This window comes from Rana temporaria, chromosome 2, assembly GCF_905171775.1.
Source record: "Rana temporaria chromosome 2, aRanTem1.1, whole genome shotgun sequence".
NCBI classification, from domain to species: Eukaryota; Metazoa; Chordata; class Amphibia; order Anura; family Ranidae; genus Rana; species Rana temporaria.
In genome coordinates this window covers 391847662-391864885 of record NC_053490.1, presented here as the reverse complement: position 1 = coordinate 391864885, position 17224 = coordinate 391847662, and the positions used below count along the sequence as shown (strand labels likewise).

Sequence of the window (17224 nt, the reverse complement as noted above, 5' to 3'; positions counted from 1 at the left end):
AGATTAGGGCCAATCCGGGTATAGTGGGGTTTTGTTATGGCCCCCTGCAGGAGAAGGTGATGCTATATGCAGATGACACCTTGCTTATGCTGGGAGATACTGATGCATCTCTGAGGGAGGCCATGGCAACCATTACACGATTCGGGGGGTACTCTGGCCTGCAGATTAATTGGTCAAAGTCGGCCCTGCTATTGTTAGATGGTGAGGCCACACAAACGGTGACATCGTCCTGCCCTATACCGGTCACGAATTCCTTTAAATACCTCGGGATTTATGTAACGGCCAACCCCAGGGATTTTAGCCATTTAAACATATCCCCCTGCTCCAGAGGTTTCGGGAAAGGGTTAAGTCATGGAACAATCTCCGTATCTCGGTGGCGGGTAAAATAAACCTAGTAAAGATGATATTAATGCCGCAGCTGCTGTACTGTCTCCACAACGCTCCGGTGGTGATCCCTTTAAAAATCTTTAGAATAGTGAACACTATCTTCCGGTCCCTGATCTGGAAGAATAAGACGCCAAGAATTAAACTTGAACATCTCCAGAGACCCAAGGACAGCGGCGGGCTGGCGTTGCCCAACCCGTGGTTGTACTACCTTGCGGCGCAGCTGCAACACCTGGTGGGGTGCTTCGGGGGGGAGCCGGCTGGTTCCTCTGGAGCACTGATGCTACACACGGTGGGGGATGGGCCCATCCCCATGGCACTTGAGGCCCTGGCTTTCGCCAAACCTAATAAGAAATACCCCACGTATAATCTTATACAAAAGATATGGAACAAATGCAAATATGTACAGCAAGCTGATGGATACACTGACTACAGCCCCCTATGGCATAATGATACTTATACAGAACTGGCTAAATTACAGATTGGTGGTGGGTGGAAAAGTCATGGGGTCACACACATTAAACACGTATTTAGACACGGGAGGCTCAGGCCGTTCGCAGATTTGCGGGTGGAATATGGGCTACCGTCTTCGATGCTTTTTCAATATATGCAGCTTCAACACGCAGTGAGGGCCCAGAGTAGGTCATCTGAGTGGCATTTGTCGCCAACTCCGGTGTTTAGTCTCCTGAGAGATGCTGTGTCCTCGAAGGGATTTATCTCTGAATGCTATGCCATCCTACTACAATACTTCTTGGGACAGCATCCAGTCATGGTAAGGGAAAAGTGGGAGAGGGACGTGGGGCAATTGGATGGAGAACAATGGGAGGAGATATTCCAGGGGGTGAGTTCCTGCTCATTGAATGTGGCTCAGCGACTCACTCAGCTATACATTATATTTAGGGTGTACTACACGCCGCGCAGGTTACAATTGATGGGAATGCAAACGGATGATATGTGTACTAGATGCAAACGTGATCACGGGGACCTCATACACCTCCTGTGGAGATGTCCCAAACTGCACAAGTATTGGTCTGAGGTGACGAGTACTATTAATTCTGTTTTTGGGGTATCCATGCCTGTGGACCCCAGAGTTGGTTTACTGGGGGTTTTGGAGGAACATGTTGAAGAGGTGTACACAAGGGAGGCGGTGCAAAGGGCGTTGTTCCAGGCCAGAAAATTGATTATGATACACTGGAAATCTGAGACCCCTCCGACTTTAAGGGAGTTGTCATGGTCTTACCTCTCTCCTGTCTCCTTCGTTTGACATGTGCTGGCGGCCATCTTGGTTTCTAGGTCTCTTGTAGCCTCCCACCCTGCGGCTCCTCCTTCCCACTGGGAGGAGCTGGATACCTGGCTCACATATATAGGAGGTCTGTGACTTCAGTTCCTTGCTTGGTCCTCCTGTGTGCACATGCTTCTAAGACTGCTGCTGCTTCTGGTTCCGATCCTGGCTTCGTCTGACTTCTCTGCTGGTTCCTGATCCTGGCTTCGTCTGACTTCCCTGCTGGTTCCTGATCCTGGCTTCGTCTGACTACTCTTCTGGTTCCTGACCTCTGGTTTCACCATCCGTTGGACTTTTGCTTTACAGCTTGATTTTCAATAAAGCCTTCTTATTTTCACTTATCTCTTGTTGTACGTCTGGTTCATGGTTCCGTAACATTAGGACCAAGCCATGAATTTTGACGGTACAGAGCCATCCTCGCTACCCACGCTGGTTGCCAGACTTGATCAGCTGGAGTCCCTGTTGGGTCAGTTCGCCGTGGCGTTGCAAACCCTGCTTGAACGCACGGTTCATGTCGCTCCCGTTGCCGATGGGTCGGTTGTCGCTCCTGGGCCCGCTCCTACTGCCGCTCCGGTTGTTGCGCCAGAGTCTACCCCGACACCTGATGTTGCGCCTGCGGTGTTTCGGGGTATGTCCGGTTCTGCCCCCCTTCCACAGCGATTTGGGGGAGAGCCAACTCAGTGCCGAGGTTTCCTTAACCAAGTGGGCATTTATTTCGAGTTGCTGCCACATGCCTTTCCCACTGAGAGATCAAAGGTGGGGTTCTTGATCTCGCTGCTCTCTGACAAGGCCTTGTCCTGGGCCAGTCCTTTATGGGAGAACAACAATCCGGTGGTTGCCGAGTTTTCCGGTTTTGTTGCTTCTCTTCGGAAGGTATTCGATGTGCCGGCTCGCGCCGCCTCTGCTGCGAAGCTCCTTATGTCCGTCAGACAGGGTTCACGATCCGTAGCCGAATACGCCATTGAGTTTCGTACCCTGGCAGCAGAGGTAGGTTGGAATAATGAGGCCCTGGTCGCTGCTTTCTCTCATGGTCTCTCGGATGCCTTGAAGGATGAGGTTGCAGCTAAGGACCTACCAGTGGAGCTCGAGGCTCTTATTTCTTTCCTGATTTTGATTGACACCAGACTCAGGGAGAGACCTTCCTTTAAGGAGTGCCTGCGGAGGCCTCCTAACAGTTTGGCGCCTAAGTTTGCTGTCCCACCCGTGCCTCCCTCTCCTCCCACGCCTCCTGGGGTTGACTTGTCTGGGGGTGAACCCTCGCAGCTGGGGTTTGCTCGCTTGTCCGAGGGGGAGAGGGTACTCCGGAGACGCGAGGGCCGATGCATGTACTGTGGTCTCGATGGGCATTTTCGGTTGGCATGTCCGAACCGTCCGGGAAACGCTCGCACCTGAGATCCTGTCGGGGGCAGATCTTGGGTGGAGTCTCCTCGTCCCCGGTTTCCCGTGTTGATAAACCACTGATCACTGTTGTCCTCTCCTGGGTCGGGGGCTCGGTGACGACCCAGGCGTTGGTGGACTCTGGTGCTGGTGGTTTTTTCATTGATAGTGAGTTCGCTGCCGCCAATTCCATTCCTCTACAGGCTCGAGGTTCCCCGCTGGCTCTAGAGGCGATAGACGGCAGACCCCTCCAACCGTCACACGTGACTCATGAGACCCTTCCAGTGGGGGTAGCCATTGGTGCCGCTCACAGAGAGTCGGTCTGCTTCCAAGTTATTTCGTCTCCACACTACTCGGTGGTCTTGGGGTACCCCTGGCTCCAGAAGCATAATCCGACTTTTGACTGGAGATCGGCCGAGATCCTCTCATGGTCACCACAGTGTGGGGCTAAGTGCATCCATGGGCCTGTCAAGTTGCTGTGTACTTCCTCGGACTCTCTGTTGCCTCCTGAATACGAGCAGTACCGGGATGTATTCGATAAGGTACGCGCAGTTGCCCTACCTCCGCACCGCCCATATGATTGTGCCATTGAGTTACAACCTGGTGCCGTTCCTCCTCGCGGCAAGGTCTATCCACTGTCGGTTGCGGAGAATGAGGCCATGGAGGAGTACGTGATGGAGGCGCTGTCCCGTGGTCACATTCGCAAATCCTCGTCCCCGGCAGGGGCTGGATTTTTCTTTGTGAGAAAGAAGGGCGGTGAGTTGAGGCCTTGCATCGATTACAGGGGTCTCAATCGCATCACGATCAAGAACGCTTACCCGATACCCTTGATTTCCGAGCTGTTCGATCGCCTTAAAGGGGCCACGGTCTTTACCAAACTCGACCTGAGGGCGGCATATAACCTGGTAAGGATCAAGGCGGGCGATGAGTGGAAGACCGCCTTTAACACCAGGACCGGTCATTATGAATCCTTGGTTATGCCCTTTGGGTTGTGCAATGCGCCCGCAGTCTTTCAGGAATTCATCAACGATGTTTTCCGTGACCTGTTGCAGCAGTGTGTGGTGGTCTATTTGGATGACATCTTGGTATATTCTGAATCCAGGGAGGCCCACATTCTGGATGTCAAACGAGTGTTGCAACGGTTACGAGAGAACAAGCTGTTCGGTAAGCTTGAGAAATGCGAATTTCACCGATCCCAGGTAACCTTCCTAGGTTACATCATTTCCGCTGAGGGGTTCTCCATGGATCCTGAGAAGGTTTCGGCTGTCTTACAGTGGCCTCAGCCCAGTGGTCTTCGTTCCTTGCAGCGTTTTTTGGGCTTCGCCAATTATTATCGGAAGTTCATCAGGGACTTCTCCATGCTGGCCAAGCCTCTCACGGATCTGACCAGGAAGGGCAGTAATTCCCAGGTCTGGCCGCTCGAGGCCATCCGGGCTTTTGAGGCCCTAAAATCCGCCTTTGTGTCAGCTCCGATTCTGTCTCATCCCAACCCTGGGTTGCCCTTTGTCCTCGAGGTGGACGCGTCCGAGACGGGAGTAGGCGCCCTTCTGTCTCAGCGTAGGACACCAGAGGGTCCGCTGCTTCCCTTTGGGTTTTACTCCCGGAAACTGTCATCCGCGGAGTGCAACTATCAGATTGGTGACAGGGAGTTATTGGCCATAGTGCAGGCTCTCAAAGAGTGGAGGCACTTGCTCGAGGGCTCGGTGGTTCCGGTTCTCATCCTGACGGACCACAAGAATCTGACCTACCTTTCTGAGGCCAAGAGATTGACACCACGTCAGGCCAGATGGGCTCTGTTCTTGTCACGTTTTAATTACGTGGTCTCCTACCTACCTGGTTCCAAGAACATCAGGGCGGATGCCTTATCACGGCAGTACTCCGAGCTGTCCAGGGAGGAATCTATACCGACTTCGGTCATACCTCCGAATCAGATCCTGGCCGCCATTCGCACCAGCCTGACCTCTCCCCTTGGTGAGCAGATTTTGGCGGCTCAGTCTGGTGCTCCCTCTGGGACACCCAACGGAAGATGTTTTGTGCCTGAGGAGTTGCGCACTCGGTTGTTGCGAACCTACCATAACTCCAAGACCGCGGGGCATCCTGGTAAGAATCAGCTGTCCTGGGCTGTTTCACGTCTGTTCTGGTGGCCTTCCCTACGTTCCGACATCGCCGCATATGTAGCGGCATGCTCTGTTTGTGCCCAAAGTAAGTCCCCTCGGCACCTTCCGTTGGGCCTGCTGCAACCCATAGCCACCGGGGAGCGCCCATGGTCACACCTGGGGATGGATTTCATTGTGGACCTCCCTGCATCCCGAGGCCATACGGTCATTCTCATGATTGTGGATCGGTTTTCCAAAATGTGCCACTGTGTTCCTCTCAAGAAGTTACCCTCTGCACAAGAGTTGGCCACGATTTTTGCCCGGGAGGTCTTCCGGTTGCACGGTTTGCCCAAAGAGATAGTGTCGGATCGGGGGAGTCAGTTTGTGTCCAGGTTCTGGCGCGCCTTTTGCTCCCAGTTGGGGATTCATCTCTCCTTCTCCTCGGCCTACCACCCTCAGTCCAATGGGGCCGCAGAACGATCCAATCAGGCCTTGGAGCAATTCCTTCGTTGCTATGTCTCCGATCACCAGGACAATTGGGTTGACCTCCTGCCTTGGGCTGAGTTTGCCAGGAACACGGCTGTGAACTCTTCCTCTGGGACGTCTCCCTTCATGGCCAATTATGGGTTCCAACCTGCCGTGTTACCGGAGGCATTCTCTCCCCAGGATATTCCGGCTGTGGAGGATCACCTTTCTGCGTTACGTGCTTCTTGGGTACAGATCCAGAGGTTCCTTGAGGTCTCTGCGCAGCGCCAGAAACTCCAGGCTGATCGCAGACGAGCGCCTGCTCCTTCCTACCAGGTCGAAGACCGTGTATGGTTGTCCACCCGCAACCTCAACCTTCGAGTGCCCACTCCCAAGCTGGCTCCTCGCTTTGTTGGTCCCTTCCGAGTGCTTCGCAGGGTAAACCCGGTAGCCTATGCCCTTGCGCTTCCACCTGGCATGCGGATCTCCAACGTGTTTCATGTCTCCCTGTTGAAGCCACTGGTGTGCAATCGCTTCACTTCCTCGGTTCCTTGGCCTCGTCCGGTCCAAGTGGGCAATCACGAGGAGTATGAGGTGAGCAATATCCTGGACTCACGCCTGGTTCGCGGTCGGGTGCAGTTTTTGGTCCACTGGCGTGGTTATGGTCCTGAGGAGCGTTCCTGGGTTCCCTCCGCAGATGTCCATGCTCCTGCCTTGCTCCGAGCCTTCCACGCACGCTTCCCTCAGAAACCGTTTTTTGCACCGCGGAGGAGGGGCCCTTGAGGGGGAGGTACTGTCATGGTCTTACCTCTCTCCTGTCTCCTTCGTTTGACATGTGCTGGCGGCCATCTTGGTTTCTAGGTCTCTTGTAGCCTCCCACCCTGCGGCTCCTCCTTCCCACTGGGAGGAGCTGGATACCTGGCTCACATATATAGGAGGTCTGTGACTTCAGTTCCTTGCTTGGTCCTCCTGTGTGCACATGCTTCTAAGACTGCTGCTGCTTCTGGTTCCGATCCTGGCTTCGTCTGACTTCTCTGCTGGTTCCTGATCCTGGCTTCGTCTGACTTCCCTGCTGGTTCCTGATCCTGGCTTCGTCTGACTACTCTTCTGGTTCCTGACCTCTGGTTTCACCATCCGTTGGACTTTTGCTTTACAGCTTGATTTTCAATAAAGCTTTCTTATTTTCACTTATCTCTTGTTGTACGTCTGGTTCATGGTTCCGTAACAGGAGTGGATTGATAAGATGGGGGGAATGCTACGTATGGAGAAACTTATCTACCAACATAGGGGAAGCAATCGTAAATTTGAAAACCTCTGGGCTCCGTGGCTGGATGCACCGGGGCTTTCACCGGTGGATCTGGTTATGGATAGGTTGCTGGGAGCGCACGTGGGATAAATGTTATGACTCGGGGAAACGTGTACTAGGGGGGATGAGAGAAATGCTATGTGACTGCAGTGCTCGGTTGGGAATGGTTGATGAGAATTGTTTTCATGGTTTTGCTGTGTAATATTGAATGCCATAAATTGTATACCACCTTCTCATTTTCATCAATAAAAACTTTTTGTTGGATTAAAAAAAAAAAATGCAAGCCACAACCTCAGATTGATGGGTAATCATTGGCACCACATCCCTAATCATCTTAACAACAGAACCTCACGTATATGGGGCTTTATGGGTGCCAAAACTAACAACTCAATATGAAATACATTTGATAACAATATTGTATTATTACATAAATGAAGTAACAATTAAAAATTCAATGCCACATAGCATTGATATAGACCAGGGGTCTCCAAACTTTTCAAACAATGGGTCAGTTTATTGTCCTTCAGACTTTAGGAGGGCTGGATTGTGCCCAGCTGGGGCTGAAAATGTCCCAGGCTCAGCATCAGTGAAAATAAAATTGGCCTCAAGGTTGGTGGTCAGTAGGTGGAGGAGTAGTGCCCCTATTAGTAGGAGCAATAGTATCCCATCATTGGGATCAGTGGAAGAAATAGTTCCCCCTTGTTGGTATCAGTGGGAGGAATAGTGCCTCATATCAGTGGGAGGAATAGTGCCCCAGGGCAGGATAAAGGCTAGCAAATGGCCACATCTGACCCTCAGCCACAGTTTTGAGACCCCTGATATAAAGTAATGCAACATATAGTATATCAATAACCCTTAGAGCCAACTCCTGACTCTCTTTGCTTGGGTATTATTGTATATATTGTATGTTATATATCAGACACTTTTATTGTTAAATTTAACAAAAATTAGAAACCACATTGCATAGTTCAAACTTTTAAGCTTTCCAACACTCACACAATTTTAGCACAGTGTGTGTACTATGCAACAAACTAAAGGCAAAAACCTACCAGTGGAGTGGTGTACACGGGTTTAAATTTTTTTCTACCAATAATGAAATCTGCCAGCGCAGTACATACAGGGTTTATAATGTTAAACGTAACTCCATAGCCCCCTCCTAACTATTACAAAGCAGGGAAAAGCAAGGTAGAAATTTTAGGCAAGTAAAAGCACTTAAAAAAGTAAGCAGTGGTTTTAAAAAATGTTTTAAGGTATGCTATGTGAATAGAGGCATATACAATGTAGGTAACCAATATAAAGTACAGTAGGTGTTATCCCAATTAGGCTGCAAAAAGCAAATGCCTTATTCATTTTCTATATCTATTAGGTCACCTCTTCATCATGAAGACCTTTCTAGGACTCTTCATTGTATTTTGTGTTTTCAAATTAGGTAAGTAATGCTTTTTCCTACATGTTTAAACCTGACAGGGGTTCTAACCCTTCCCCTCCTCTGGGGATACACTTTGATTTAACTAAGTAAAACTAAACAGTACTCATAATGCATAGCAGTTCTAAAATTTATTTAACTTGCTTGCATGGTTTCGGCTTTAGATACACTTTAAAGCACAACTGTCATCAGATAAGTATGTAGACTGCTGTTGCCGAGATCTCCATTAGGGAATAGTAGTTCCCTGGTTGTCATACCAATACATTGGGCTTCAATTCTTTCTTAGTCACTGACCTGTAACACATATGGAGATAAGGACACTTACAGAATGCTTCTTCTAGGTAGTGTTAAGTTTGTCAGCAAATGTTGGTTTTAGTTTTAGTCCAATGCCGCGTACACACGATCGGTCAAACCGATGAGAACAGTCTGATGGACCGTTTTCATCGGTTAACCGATGAAGCTGACTGATGGTCAGTCGTGCCTACACACCATCGATTAAAAAAAAACTATTGTGTCAGAACGCGGTGACGTAAAGCACAACGATGTGCTAAAAAAAACGAAGTTCAATGCTTTCAAGCATGCGTCGACTTGATTCTGAGCATGCGTGGATTTTTAACCGATGGACGTGCCTACAAACGATCGTTTTTTTTCTATCGGTTAGGTACCCATCGGTTAAATTTAAAACAAGATTGCTTTTTTTTTAACCTATAGATAAATAACCGATGGGGCCCACACACGATCGGTTTGGTCCGATGAAAACGGTCCATCAGAACCTTCTCATCAGTTTGACCGATCGTGTGTATGCGGCATTAGTCTTAGAACTAAAATGGTATTTAAGTTTTAGTCCCATTTTAGTCTTCTGCAATTGTTTTAGTTTTAGTCGTATTTAGTCGACTAAATCTCCAGTACATTTTAGTAGACTAAAACTAATTTTAGTCATCTAAAATCGAATGGGTGTAATTAAATTGTAATGCATTAGTTAACATTTCTTTACAGTTTCCAAACTCATTATATACAGCTTGAGTGAAAAATCTAATATGTTATTATTTATGTTATTGAGGTATGAACATGCACTACAGACCAGTGTTAATTTAGAAGTCAAATTTGAATTTAGTTTTAGTCTTATGCCGTGTACACACGATAATTTTTCGGCATGAAAAAAAACAACGTTTTTAAACTTTTTTAAAACGTCATCAGCCTCAATGGAGACACCCTTCGACAGCAGCATTGTCGGCCTGGGGAGCAGGTATTGTTAGGTGCACTAGAAGATTTAGATGGTCTTGGCTAAAGAGGTTCTAAAGTGGTTCTAAAGTCTCAGGCCCCATACTCACGACCAAACATGTCTGCTGAAACTGGTCCGCGGACCAGTTTCAGCAGACACGTTTGGCCGTGTGTAGGCCCGAGCGGACCATTTTCGGGCGGATCGGACAGGTTTCCAGCAGACAACTGTTTCCTGGACTTGCTTTAAAACAGTCCGCTGGAAACCTGTCCGCCCGGACATGTACGGTCGTCTGTACAGACCTACCGTACATGTCCTGCCGCCCGCCATCCCTCGCATGCGTCGAATGACTTCGACGCATGCGTGGAAGCATTTTAAAGGCAGGCCGCCCACGTCGCCGCGTCATTGTCGCGGCGACACCGCGTCATCGACGCGGCGACACCGCGGACACGCCCCGCGTATTGTTTACGCGCGGACCTCTGTTCGATGGTGTGTACGGCCATCGAACAGAAGTCCCCGGGCAGTCCCCGGGCAGACATGTCCGATGAAAACGGTCCATGGACCGGTTTCATCGGACATGTCTGCTCGTGAGTAGTCGGCCTCAGGGGCATATCCACAAAGAGAGTACGCCGGCGTATCTAGTGATACGCCGGCGTACTTTCAAATTTCTTGCGTCGTATCTTTGTTTTGAATCCTCAAAACAAGATACGACGGCATCTGGGTTAGATCCGACAGGCTTACGTCTTTGTACGCCTTTGGATCTTAGATGCAATTCTTCGGCCTCCGCTGGGTGGCGTTCCCGTCATATTCCGTGTCGCGTATGCAAATTAGCTATTTCCGACGATCCACGAAATGATCCTTGCGACGTCATTTAGCGCAATGCACGGCGGGAAATTTAGGGACGGCGCATGCGCAGTTCGTTCGGCGCGGGGACACGCTTCATTTAAATGAAACACGCCCCCTACTCGCCGATTTGAATTACGCGCCGTTACCCCGCGAGAGATACTCTACGCCGCCGTTACTTACGGCGCAAATTCTTTGTGGATTCAAAGATTAAAAAAGTAAGTTACAGCGGCGTAGCGTATCTCACATACGCTGCGCCCATGCAATTGTACGAGGATCTGCCCCTAAATATATGCCTTCTCTGCATTAAAGTGATTGTAAAGGTAGAAGTTTTTTCTCTTAATTCATTCTATGTGTGCAGCAGTCCCCCTCAGCCCCCGAATACTTACCTGAGGTCCATCTAGATCCAACGATGTTGCATGAGAGACTCGGCTGTCCGTGACTCCCCTCCTCATTGGCTGAGACAGCAGCATGTTGCCATTGGCTCCTGCTGCTGTAAATCAAAGTCAGCGAGCCATTAAGGAGAGCAAGGGGGTGAGACTGGGCTGGGCCATGGTTCAGTGTCTGAATGGACACAAGGAGCTGCAGCTCAGCTTGGGTGCCCCCATAGCAAACTGCTTGCTGTGGAGGCACTCAACAGGAGGGAGGGGCCATGAGCACCGAAGAGGGACCCGAGAAGAGAAGGATCTGGGCTGCTCTATGCAAATGCACTGCAACAGAGCAGGTAAGTATGTTTGCTATTTTTAACAGGAAAAAAAAAACAAGACTTTAGTATAATTTTAAGGTAAAAAAAAAAAGCCCCATTACCTGTACCACCTGTATTACCTGTCACCACTCTGGCCCTGTATCCAGTTCCAGCACTGATTCCCCCACAGGAGAAACTGAGGGTGGTAGAGCCATGGGCTCCTCCTGCTGTCAGTCAAACTTTTGTGATGAGGGAGCAGTGGGCATGGCTTACCGGCGCTGTGTTTGTCTATGGACAATCATAGCCCGGCTTGTGAGCATGCAACCACAGGTACCTTCTTACCCCCAGCTTACCATAGGAGGCAACCAGAGGAGGAAGAGGTGGACAGCGCTGGCAGGGACTGCCAGAAAAGGAGGAAAGCGATCTTTCTGTACAATATTGATTGGCAGAGCTGGTTAGTACAACCTCGCTAATTTAGAAAATAATAAGCTTTTAGCTGTATTCCAGCTAACATTTTTTAAGCAGTTAGAGCAACATTTTTTTTTGTTTTTCCTTCCTTTCCTGGGATAAAGGTTTTACTAGGGACCTGTCATACGCCGGCTCAGCAGAGATCAGCGGAGAGATCTCCCGATGAGCTGGCGGACCGCTGAAACCGGATGGGTCCCGTGTGGAAGGGGCCTAACATGCAATCAGCGACCAAATCACAATTTATAGAAGAGGAGGTCCCAGTAGCAGTTGACTTAAAAGATGTCTCAAGATGTCTCACTACAGTACCTCTTATTATATTTGATGAGACATCTGCTCATGAATGGCCACAGGTAGGTTAGGTTTACACATGTCTGGCTGCGGTTTGCAGTCCGGAGTCTGGTGCGTTTTTTTTTCACCGGTTCAGGTGCGAATTGTAACTTGAATTCGCACCTAAACCAGACTCAAAAACGCACAGGACCCTTTTCAGAAAAGGACCATGGCCGCCCTGGACATGTATGGAACTGCTCCATTGAAAGCCAGTCTGATTCACATGGTATGTGAATCGGATGCTGTTAAAAATGCATCTGATTTGTATATATATATATATATATATATATATATATATATGAATGAACCAAGCCTTAATCATCTAAGGCTGGGCCCTCTGCTATGCTCCCACTCAGGTAAATAGAGAAATTACGTTTTTGTGTGAATATCTCGGAAAGCATGACCAATAAAAATTGGGCAGAAAGAGAAAGGCCTCGTACACACGATAGGTTAAACAGAGGACAACGGTCTGATGGACCGTTTCCATCGGTCAAAACCGATTGTGTGTGGGCCCCATAGGTTATTTAACCATCGGTTAAAAAAAATCCAACTTGCTTTAAATTTAACAGATGGATTCCTAACCGATGGGAAAAAAACGATCGTTAGTAGGCACAACCATCGGTTAAAAATCCACGCATGCTCAGAATCAAGTCGACGCATGCTTGCAAGCATTGAACTTCGTTTTTTTCAGCATGTTATTGTGTTTTACGTCACCGCGTTCTGACACAATCTTTTTTTTAACCGATGGTTTTTAGGCTCGACTGACCATCAGTCAGCTTCATCAGTTAACCGATGAATACGGTCTATCAGACCGTTCTCATCGGATGGACCGATCGTGTGTACGCGGCATAAGAGATCCCGTAATATTAAAAACTCGTTGAGCAGCTTAGGTTTATTATTGGTGATCAAAAGAATACCAAAACATTATTAAAAAATCTTGGAATATGTCCTTTCATATTGTTTTTTTCTGTCTCTTTATAGTGTCTGCAGTTTGTAATCCAACTTGCGCTAGTGATGAGATTTGTAATGCCAATGGAACGACTTGTTCGTGTAATTCAACTGCCTACCCAAGTTCAGGTATAGTATGCAATAAAATCTTATCTCCTTCCCAACGCCTCTCTGTGGCCCTTTAAATGGGTCTTAACGCTTGAAGGCTTGATTGGCTATAACAGTGGTCACATGATGGAAGCTTGTTCTGATTGCTCCCAATCATAAACAGAGACTGGTTGCTATCTTTGAAGAAATGAGCATTCTCTCATCACAAAAACATTGGTCCTCATGGAGGCATATGTGCAGCATGTAGGCATTAAGGCCCGCCCAAGGCCCGCGGTATTAAGGCCCGCCCATTACAAAAACATTGGTCCTCATGGAGGCATATGTGCAGCATGTAGGCATTAAGGCCCGCCCATCCTGCTGTCAAACATTTGAGTTACGGGGTCAGAAAGAGCTTAAAATAACTGTATATGCAAAATTTTCCCCACAAAAGTGGAGTACCCTTTAAAGGGGTGTTCCAGCCTTTTTTTAAGTTTATTAAAAGTCAGCAGCTACAAAAAGTGTAGCTGCTGGCTTTTAATAAACAGACACTTACCTGCTCCATGGCTCCAGCGACGCGCCGGCCGGGGCTCCGCGACTCGCCCCCCCTCGCCGGCCGGCGTCTTCATTCCTAGTGTGGGCACCCGGCAGTGACAGCTTTCGGCTTCACGGCCGGGCACCCACTGCGCATGCACAAGCGGCACTGCGCATGCGCGAGTGGTGCAGCGACGTCCGATAGGACAGGCGCTCGCCTACAGGGAGGGGCTGCAAAAAGGCGATTAAGCTAATCGTCTTTCCAGCCCCTCGGCGGAAGGAGGAAGTGGGACAGGAAGTCCCCTTCTCCTGAAGCCCCCACTCCCCCCCCCAAAAAATTACATGCCAAATGTGGCATGCAAGGGCGCAAGGAGTGGGTTAAGCGGAAGTTCCATTTTTAGGTGGAACTCCGCTTTAAGGGTGTGTGTGGTTAGTAGGGGGTTAAGAACAGTCAAAGTCTACTGCACTACACAGTTCTGTCCATCTAACACTGTGAACTTTTTTAGAGGAAATGACCACCATGTGGTTATTTTTATCCATGTGCCTCTGCTTTTTTTATTGTTAAATTACAGATTTGTATAAGTTCTAGAGCAGGCTGTATTGTTTTACTACAGTGCAGTTTTTAAAGAGATCTTATGGATCTTAATGTAAGGCTGACCATACATTAGACAATTTTCTTGTGCCATTTTCCTTTAGAATTACCAAAACCATATAATATGAGGTCATACCTAAACAATTTCAAATTGTATGCAATCAGGCAGGCCCTTGCACTACTTAGTTGAAGGTAAATCTAAAGGAAATTGAGTAAGAAAAGTGTATGATGTATGGACAGCTTAAAGTGTTTGTAAAGGATTTTTTTTTTTTATCTTAATAGCTTCCTTTACCTTAATGCAGTGTTGCTTTCATGTCCTCATTGTTCGTTTTTGCTCTCAAGTTGCTGTAATTCTTCTCTGATCTCCAAACTTCCTGGTTGTCTGTTTCCTGATAACCACAGTACTGGGAGCTTTCTCTCTGTGGCCACTAATCAAGGAGGTGTGATTACTGTGTGTCTAAAACCCCTCAGCACCAATCAGTTTCGTTTTCCAAACCATCACTGCCCTGTATTGGCTCTGTGGCTCTGTACAGCACAGAGGCAGGAAACAACATGCAAAACGAATCTAGAAACTACAGGTACATTATATGATTGATTTTTATCTATTTTTAATCGTTTTTAAAAGGAATCAGTTAACTATTATGTCTCTATACCCTGTAAACAGTCATTTCAGCAAAAAAATATGTTTTATTTACAACTCCTTTAAGGCCTGGCTACGCTATCGGACAGGATCACAAGAATGACTAAAGCACTCCATAATAAATCCCATTTTAACTTTTTTTGTAATCAAAATGAAGCTTACTATGATACAGAGAGCATTTATAAAAGAAGATATGTTCTTAAAGCGGAGTTCCACCCTAAAAATTAACTTTCTATTAATGTAAAAAAAAAAATGTTTTACTCACTTCTATCTGGCTGTTACTAGGCCGATTTCGTAATCTGCCTAGTTCCTGGTTCTCGTCGGTTCAACTTCCTGTCCTAAGACCCCATTGCCTCCTGGGAAATGATGACACTCATTTCCCAGGAGTCTCTGGGCATTACTGTGCCTAAAAATTGCCCAGCATGCACCTCTCCCTGAAAACCAGGAAGAAAATGGAACTGGGCTTCACATGCCCACACATATGATGGATACGACCACAACATGAGCTGGAGGATATAAGGCAAGTGTTTGCAATGATTTCTGGAATGATTGGGGAGCTATTAATATGTTTTAGGGACTATTTAATGTGATTAATTTTAGCTTGCAAAAAATAAATAAAAAAATTATGCCCGGATCCCCGCTTTAAAATGGGAAAAGGATATTTCACAAAGCTATACATGGGAACAATGGAAGAAAGCACTATCAATCAATAATAAAGCATCCTCATGTATAGAACACTGGGATAATTCACACAAAATCCTTAACAGATGGTACCTGAAACCTTATAGATTCTCAAAAATATTCCCTTTCACCTGTCCTATCTGCTGGAGGTTTGAGGAATTAGTGGCAAACGTATACCACATTCTTTGGTCATGCAAGAACCTTTCAAGTTTTTGGAACTGAGTTTCCTCCTTTATTGCAGACCTTACAGGTAATTTGACAGAACTGACACCTGCAACAGCATTATTAGGATTAAATCCAGATGTATTCCCACATTGCTATAGAACAATATCCTAATAGCAGCGATACTTACCATTGCCAACATGTGGAAGCGCACAGAAGCTCCTAACCTGTCAAATGTCAACATAAAGCCTCGTACACACGATCAGTCTATCCGATAAGAACGGTCCGAAGGACCGTTGTCATCGGTTAACCGATGAAGCTGACTGATGGTCCGTCGCGCCTACACACCATCAGTTAAAAAAAAACGATCGTGTCAGAGCAGGGTGACGTAAAACACAACGACGTGCTGGAAAAAACGAAGTTCAATGCTTCCAAGCATGCGTCGACTTGATTCTGAGCATGCGCAGGTTTTTAACTGATGCTTTTGCATAACAACGATCGGTTTTGATCTATCGGTTAGGCGTCCATCGGTTAAATTTTAAAGAAAGTTCCTATTTTTTTAACCGAAGGTTAAATAACCTATGGGGCCTACACACGATCGGTTTGGACTGATGAAAGCGGTCCTTCAGACCGTTGTCCTCTAGCTATCCTATGGTGTGTACGCGGCCTAAGACTAATCACTCAGGCTCAATATGAATTGATGTTAGCATTCAAAAATGTCTCTATCATTAATTTAAAAAAAAATGGCAAGCTTGGATAAACAACCCGAGAGCCTCCAATTACCGTATTTATCGGTGTATAACACGCACCCCAATTTAAGAGGGAGGTTTCAGGAAATGTTATTTTTTCTTTTAATAAACAACTTTGAAGCAAAATAATGGTCAGTGAACATCAATGCAGCGTGATTAGTGCCCATCTGTAGCTTCAGTGCAGCCTGATCTGTGCCCCTCTGCCGCCTGATCTGTGCCCCTCTGCAGCCTGATCTGTGCCCCTCTGCAGCCTGATCTGTGCCCCTCTGCACCCTGATCTGTGCCCCTCTGCAGTCTTGTTCCTCACTGCAGCCTGATCTATGCCCCTCTGCAGCCTGATATGTGCCCCTCTGCAGCCCTGTTCCTTGTTCCTCACTGCAGCCTGATTAGTGCCCATCTGCAGCCTATAAATTTACCAAAATGCAGCCTGTTCAGTGCCCATCTCACCTTTGCCATCAGTGTCAGATTATCCCTGTTGTCTTAGAGGGAATAGAAGGAGCGAGCGCCGCTGAATTACATAGAGCCGCGATCTCCTTCCTGTGTACCCGGTGCTCCATCACTCACAGGCACGCCTTCTGCCCCTGCTCATATGATAGACAGTACAGTGGTCCAATGCAGGGCCAGGAGGCATGGCTGTGCATGACGGAGCTCCAGGTACACAGGCAGGCTCTATGTAATTCATCGGCACTCACTCCTCTTTCCTCAGAGACAAAAGGGATCGGCGTATAACATGCACCCACGGTTTTACCCTGATTTCAAGGGGAAAAAAGTGTGTGTTATACGCCAATAAATACAGTACTTAAAGAATAACGTCATATGATACACCAAGATAATTATTAACATAAAGACCCCTCTTCTTCTTTTCATTCCTAAAAATTTGAGTATTTGATGACCAGCTTCCGCCTACAGTATGATCCAACCTGGGGATCATGACAACTTTCACTCTTGCTGGCCAC

General features: G+C 47.6%; 1 protein-coding gene across 1 annotated transcript in view; it reads left to right on the top strand.

The window, feature by feature from the left end:
* Nucleotides 1-17224, top strand: part of LOC120927384 (CUB and zona pellucida-like domain-containing protein 1) — a 53231-nt gene that overhangs the window by 2262 nt on the left and 33745 nt on the right. Inside the window, exons 2-3 of the mRNA XM_040338023.1 lie at nucleotides 8277-8339; nucleotides 12860-12955. Coding sequence (XP_040193957.1) covers nucleotides 8291-8339; nucleotides 12860-12955 — 145 coding nt within the window. The 5' untranslated portion in view covers nucleotides 8277-8290. The remainder of the gene's footprint in view (nucleotides 1-8276; nucleotides 8340-12859; nucleotides 12956-17224) is intronic.